Below are 7,319 nucleotides of genomic sequence, written 5' to 3' on the forward strand. Positions count from 1 at the left end.
GAAATTTGAGATTTCAGCATAAGACTTGAATCTTATTGACTGAATACATTGATTGGTGCCTTTGTTTACTCTAATCCAATTGATCGGTTGATTCTCTTTTGCCTAAATTAGAAAATTGTAAAAGGGTAAGTACTAGCAATCAGTGAGTCACTGAATTGCATAGGTAAAACCCTTCTCCCATCTCAAGTTTTCTTATCTCAATTAATTGCATCTCATGAAAGGATGAATGGATATTTTTGAATTGCATATCATGTTGATTGCTTAGCACACTAGCCTCTGCCATGTTGATATTCCCACTGAGGAAAAAGGTGGATGCCGGGGGAGATAGTGGGACAAAAGAGAGGTGACCCTCCCTCACTATCGAAGATCCCTAAGGGGTGCAACCAACCGACCCGGGGGGAACTTTGCCCACCTCCTAGTGATTTGGAGCCCGTGTAGGGAGCCTGTCATGCCGTTTTATCCCTCACACAGGTACAACAAGTGGAGGATTGAAGACTTTCCAAGGACTCAAGTACCTACAGGACTAAAACATGGTAAAACAAGGAATTTACAGGTTACTTACAGGGTATTTACAGGTGGATACAAGTACACCCTTCATTGTTGAAGCATAGGTGCAGGTACTACAGGGTACCCACAGGTCCTATATACCCCTTTGCAGGGTTTGGTAGCCATTTGAGGTTACTCACTTGCATTACAGGGTCAAAACAGGGCACTTACATGTCTCGACAGGGTGCAGGACTGGACAGTTCAGACTCTGAAATTCAGCTACAGAATTTTCTGTCCTAAACCTATTATAGCGTGCTATAGCTCATCTCGAAGAGGGCATTGTTAGCTTCGATTCACACAAAAAATTTCTGAAATCGGAGTTTCCTAGCCAAAGTTATAGCCGTTTTACTGACAGGGGGTACTGCAGGACTGCACTAGTATGACAAGACATAAAGGCAAAAATAAGGTCCAGGTGGATTATGCACAGCAAATCAGGGATTCCATGATGGAAAGCACACTTCAAGAGAACCCTGAAGAGCTTCAACAACAAGGAGAAATCAGTATACTCACTGATACGTTGTGTGCCCATGAACTAAGACATAGGGAACGTCATGAGGCTATTTTGTCAGCAATGGAGCAGATGATTTTATCATATGGTCAAACGAAGTCTACAATGGAGCAAATGATTTTATCTCATGGTCAAACGAAGTCTACCGTTGATAAGTTGATGGATTCAACTAACCAAACCAAGGCTTCCATTGATAAATTAGTAGAATCTAATGCTCAACTTATGGCAAAATTTTCTCAATTAATGCAGTCGCAAACGGGATCAAAAGAAGCCAATGAGAAGTCTTGTTCAAACAGTGACCCTTCAGTCCCACTTCACCCATCCAACCAAAATGGTCATGGAGATGGGATCATTGGAAGAAAAGGCATTCCAAATAGTCAGTATGAAGTAGGAGAAGCTTCCCAAATGCATGATGACTATTTGGGCAGTTTGAATGGAGCCAATACTCAAGCTTTTGGACTGCATACTCAGAATTCCAGGGGTGCCTTACCAACAGGAAGGTTACATGGTAATTCTCAGCCACCTGTTGGAAGATTTCAGTCTCAATTTGGAGGTTCTGTACTTGGAAATCCTGATCAGCCAATTTTGGGACAGCAATCCTTTCATGATAGAGAATTCAAGGACAAAATTGTTTTATCCAAATTCAATGGCCAGTCATCTTCACCATCAGAATTAGAGGAATGGACCTCTAAGATGGAGTCCTACTTTGACATATTCCCTAAAACTGATGCTATGAAGATTCACTTTGCTTTCTTGCACTTAGAAGGATTTGCCCATACTTGGTGGAGGTATATCAAGAAAGAGAATGTACTTATTGAGAATTGGGAAGCTTTTAAGGCACTTATGGCTGAAGTCTTTGTTTCGCCTATTGAAAAAGAGAAGCTAGAACGAAGATGGTATGGTTTGGAACAAAGGGGCCTAAGTGTAAGAGAATATACAAACCAATTCCTCAACTTGACCATGTATGTGGAAAGCATCAGTGATGAGGCCAAGTTACACAAGTTTATGTATAGTCTAGAACCATCCTTGTCAGCTGATGTTATGGCGCAAAATCCTACTTCACTTTTCAAGGCTATTGAGCTTGCAGAGCGCTATGGAAGAAAGTATAGGAAAGAGTCTTCATTTCAGCCAAGTTATGGACAGCCAAGGACTGTTTTAAAGCAAGGGTAAGTTGGTAACATTTATGGCAGCAATCATATGCCTCGTGGGAGCTTACGAGTACCAACTTATCCTCCATTTAATGCTTCTAGGTTTCAAAGCAATTTCAGGACAGCAAACAGTCCAAAGGTTGAATTTAAGCAGGGTGACAATAAGCCTAAGTCCACTTCAGCCAATACAAATTCCAAAAATATTCCCATGGATCTTTACAAGGAAAGAAATGACAAAGGCTTATGCTTCAAGTGTGGAGAAAAGTATACTCCTGACCATGCTTCAAAGTGTGTATACAAAAATGCCAAGCCAAAGTTTCAGAGTATGCTAGTTCTTGAGGACTTTGAAAATGACATAGATGAAGCTAATGCAATGACAATCAATGCTGAAAATGAAGATTTCGAGGATGATGGTGGACAGGAGTACTTTTATGATCCATTTGACTCTTTTCCTTTTGATCCAAGCGGAGATATTCCATTTGATCCTGGTGGATTTTGTAATGAGTTGCCTGCTGCCACTAATTGTTCTATCTCTATGGATGCTTGGACGGGATCTAAGAGCCCTAATATACTTCGTATGAAGGGAAGCATATGTGGAAAGCCAGTGTTCATCTTGATAGATAGTGGCAGTACTCACAGTTTTGTCAATAAATCTATTATGTACAAGTTGAATTGTGTTTCCACCGACTTACAACAGCCCATTCGAGTACAAGTGGGTAATGGTGAAGAGGAAATTAGCACACAGATTTGCCCACAGGTTTTTTTGCAGATGGCTGAAAATTTTGAAGTCAAAGTAAACCTGATCACTTTGGAAATGGGGCCCATAGATATTGTACTTGGTTGTGATTGGTTGATGACCTTAGGCAGGATTACTATGGATTTCTCACACAGTTATATATGGAGTTTTTCTCCAATGGACAGCTCATCCATTAACAGGGAATCCCTAGTAGATCTGATTTTCAGCTTATCACCATTCAACAACTCAAGAAAGAGTACAAGAAGCACTCACAGATATTTGTTTTGCATTTGAACAAAGAAACACAGGATCAGCCCAATAATTCAGCAAACCATCCAGCCTTGACAGCTCTTCTTGAGGAGTATAGAGATTTATTTGAAGTACCTACTTCATTGCCTCCTAAGAGAGCGGTGGATCACCCCATTGATTTGGAACCCAACTCAAAGACAATCAATAAGCCACCTTACAGACTATCAAAATGTGAACGAGAGGAAGTAGCCAAGCAAATCAAAGAGCTTCTTGAAATGGGATTCATTGAACCAAGTTCTTCACCCTATGCATCCCCAGTCCTGTTAGTCAAAAAGAAAGATGGATCTTTCAGAATGTGCATTGACTACAGGGATCTCAATAAGATAACAGTGAAGAACAGGTATCCTATACCCAGGATTGATGATTTACTTGATGAGCTTAAGGGGGCTCGATTCTTCACGAAGATTGATTTGAGATCAGGATATCATCAGATTCGCATGAGAGAGGGTGATGAAGTCAAGACTGCTTTTAGGACTGATCGTGGGCTCTACCATTTCTTGGTGATGCCATTCGGCCTTACAAACGCTCCAGCTACCTTTCAAAGCCTAATGAATAAGATTCTGCAACCTTTCCTCTTTCAGTTTGTCCTGGTGTTCTTTAATGACATTTTGATCTATAGCAAGACTTTACAGGATCATTTGTCACATATGAGGAAGGTTTTTGATGTGTTGAGACATCATAGGCTTTTTGCTAAGGAGAAGAAGTGTTCTTTTATGCAGACTGAAGTGGAATACTTGGGACATATAGTCAGTGAAAAAGGAATACAGGCTAATCCCAAGAAGGTGCAATGCATAAGAGATTGGCCAACGCCTACTACTACTACCTCTCTTAGAGGATTTCTTGGTCTATCTTCATTCTATCGCCGATTTATTAAGCATTATACGGCAATTGCAGCTCCTTTGACTGACAGGTTGAAGAAAGAGGCTTTCTTTTGGGATGCTCTTGCAGATAGCAGCTTCAACCAGTTAAAGGAATTACTTACTTCTGCTCCTATCCTTGTATGCCCGGATTTCTCCAAAGAGTTTACTATACAGTGTGATGCTAGTGGCCGTGGCATTGGGGTTGTTTTGCTTCAGGAGCATGGAGTAATTACATTTGAAAGCCGTAAGCTTACAGATAAGGAGATGGCCATGAATGTTTATGACCAGGAAATGTTGGCTATCCTGCATGCAATCAAGAAATGGCACCATTACTTATATGGCAGCCGATTCAGAGTACATAGTGATCATCGGGTACTCAAGTATTTCCTTACTCAGTCAAATCTCACTCCAAAGCAACGACGATGGGTAGCAACATTACAAAATTATGACTTTGACATCACTCATAAAAGGGGCATACCTTCCACACAATTGCAAGAGAGCCTCTTCAGCCAGCTCAGTGGTGGCTCTAGACTGGAATTCTCTTCCGCAGCTCAGGGCAAATCTGAGTTGAAAATCCTCTTTGCAAGCCACCAATCAGACAAGAAGCCAGTCTGCATATTCCTAGACAATGTGTGGAAGTGGAAGCATCTGGAGGAGCTGTTGCCAGAGAAGCTTGCCGATGTGCTTCCGGGTGGGAGCTACATTGTGATCACTTCCCGCTCTCAGGAGGTGGTGAAACGGCTGGGGCAGATGTGCTTCAATAGCAAGCAGGAGGTAGAGCGGGGCTACCTGCATTATCAGCTGGAGTTGCTGGGGGAGGAGGATGCGGTGAAGCTGTTTCTGAAGACTGCATCCAAGCAAGGGGAGAGCAGCCCATTGTTGAGTGACGATGAGCTGGTGAAAATGCTGGTTCCTCTCTGCAGTAGACTTCCTTTGGCGCTGGTCGTGTACGGTGCCTTCTTCAAAGACAAGTGCAAGCGAGAGCCAAAAGTTTGGAGAAGCGTATGCAGGGAATTATGAGCAGCTCAGGACCTGCTGCCTTCGTGTGCAAAGGACAGCATGTTCCAGAAGCTCAAGCCAAGCATCGAGTTCCAGAGCGAGGGGCTCCAAGATGCGTTCTTGGACATCGCTCTATTAACATAGTGGCTGATTCTCTTTCTCGTATGTGGGCCTGCAAAGTGTCAGCCATGACAGAACTACATAGTGATTGGATTGAAGAACTACAAGAGGCCTATCTCTTAGATGAGGAATTCAGCCAAATCTTTCAAAAATTACAGCAAGGTCTTATGGAAGAAAACTTGCATTACCAGCTTAAAAATGGTCTTATTTGGTGGAAGGGCAAGATTGTTATTCCCTCTACTTCTTCTTTCAAGCGGAAAATTATGGAGGAGTTACATTCTTCGCCTTTAGCTGGACATTTGGGAGTTTTCAAGACTTATGACAGAACCAGCAAGAGCTTTTATTGGAAAGGACTGTGGAAAGATGTCAAGGACTTCGTTATGAAGTGTATGCCTTGTCAGCTATTGCCTATTCCTACGAGTAAATGGACTCATATTACTATGGACTTTATCAGTGGCTTACCTACTACCAAGAAGGGGTGGAATAGTATTTATGTGGTGGTTGACAGACTCACCAAAGCAGCTCATTTTATCCCAACAAAAATTCAGTTTACTGCTTCTCAAGTGGCCAACCAGTTTATGGAGCATATTTTCAGATTACATGGATTACCGCAGGTGATTGTCCATGATAGGGACTCAAAGTTTATGAGTAACTTTTGGCAAGCGGTATTTACATCTATGGGTACTAAGTTGGCTCCATCTACGGCTTATCATCCCCAAACTGATGGACAGACAGAGAGAGTTAATAAATGGTTGGAGACTTATCTTCGCCATTTTTGCTATGATGTCCAAACCTCATGGGATTCTTGGTTACACCTGGCTGAGTTTGCTTATAACAATTCCACTCATGCGAGTATAGGAGTTTCACCCTTTGAGGCTTTGTATGGTTATAAGGTGCCCTTACCCACAGTCATCTTTAATGAAAAGATCAACCCTCATGGGAAGGAAAAGTTGGAAAGAATGCAGACCCTTCTTCAGCAATGCAAGGTGAATATAAGGAAGGCTCAAGATCAGATGAAGATGTATGCTGATGAGAAGAGGAGGCCTTTAGAGTTTCAAGAAGGAGAGTTGGTTTTGTTGAAGGTGCCCAAATCCAAGTACTCTACATTGAAAGATGGATCCAGTAATAAGCTTGCCCACAGATTTTATGGCCCTTACAGGATCCTTAAGCGGATTGGAGATTTGGCATACAGACTAGAGCTTCCCTCTTCTACAAAGATTCATAATGTCTTCCATGTTAGTCAGCTCAAGCCCTATTATGATGATCCAGTGGATATAGTTGATGAGCTGCCACCTATTGATGAAGATGGTCTTGTTCAGTACATCCCAGAGGCTGTTATAGGTCAGTGCGAAAAGAAGCTTCGATCATGTTCTATTGTGGAATATTTGATTAAATGGAGAGGTTTACCCTCTGAAGAGGCTTCTTGGAGACCTGATTCAATATTGGATGAGTATCCATATTTGAGGGATACATTGGTGGCTGAAGCCTACTGTTTATGGAGCTAGTATTGATGCAGACTGGTTCAGGACAGCACACTGTTTTAGAACAGTTTTTATCGTACCTCATTTTCAAAATTAAGCTATCTACATGACCTTAAAGTTACTCTTCAAGAGCTTCGTTTTGATATGTGGTACATCTTATTTGGACACTTCTATCAAAAGTTATGGCAGATTTGGTCCAACAGGGACTGTTTATTCAGCAAGCTGTCTACTTTCTTCTGGAACTATTTGTTGAAGATTCTATGGCTCCATTTGCTTCTGAAGTACTTAAAGTCATATATATAGTTGGGTCCTCTTTCCGTTCTTCAAATTCAGCCCTTGTAATGATCATTCTTCATTCATTTCCCATTTGTAAAGCTGTAAAACAGAGTAGTACTCTGTTCTATCCATCTCTTCTTTAGCTCTTTCTAGGTTTGTTTTTTAGGACAAAAACTTCTGGGAAGGGATGGATTGTAAGAAGTTGGGAATAGTTAGAATGTTGATGATATGCCATGTCACACAGACATTGGTATATAAGGAGAGAAGTTGTAATTTTTCACATCTTTTTGACATATCAATACAATTACAATCTTTCTCTCCCTTCTTGTTCACAGC

The 7,319-nt window shown here is 41.5% G+C and overlaps 1 protein-coding gene across 1 annotated transcript; it reads left to right on the forward strand.

Moving 5' to 3' along the window:
* Positions 1–530: 530 nt before the first annotated feature.
* LOC148025216 (putative disease resistance protein At5g04720) lies at positions 531–5,127 on the forward strand. The gene is made up of 2 exons (XM_087693663.1): positions 531–585; positions 4,658–5,127. The coding sequence occupies exons 1-2, from the start codon at positions 531–533 to the stop codon at positions 5,125–5,127; spliced, it is 525 nt and encodes a 174-aa protein (XP_087549789.1).
* Positions 5,128–7,319: the final 2,192 nt, after the last annotated feature.

Source organism: Lygodium microphyllum, chromosome 15, assembly GCF_053477565.2.
Source record: "Lygodium microphyllum isolate KBCC chromosome 15, Lygodium_microphyllum_v1.1.10, whole genome shotgun sequence".
In the NCBI taxonomy this organism is placed as follows: Eukaryota; Viridiplantae; Streptophyta; class Polypodiopsida; order Schizaeales; family Lygodiaceae; genus Lygodium; species Lygodium microphyllum.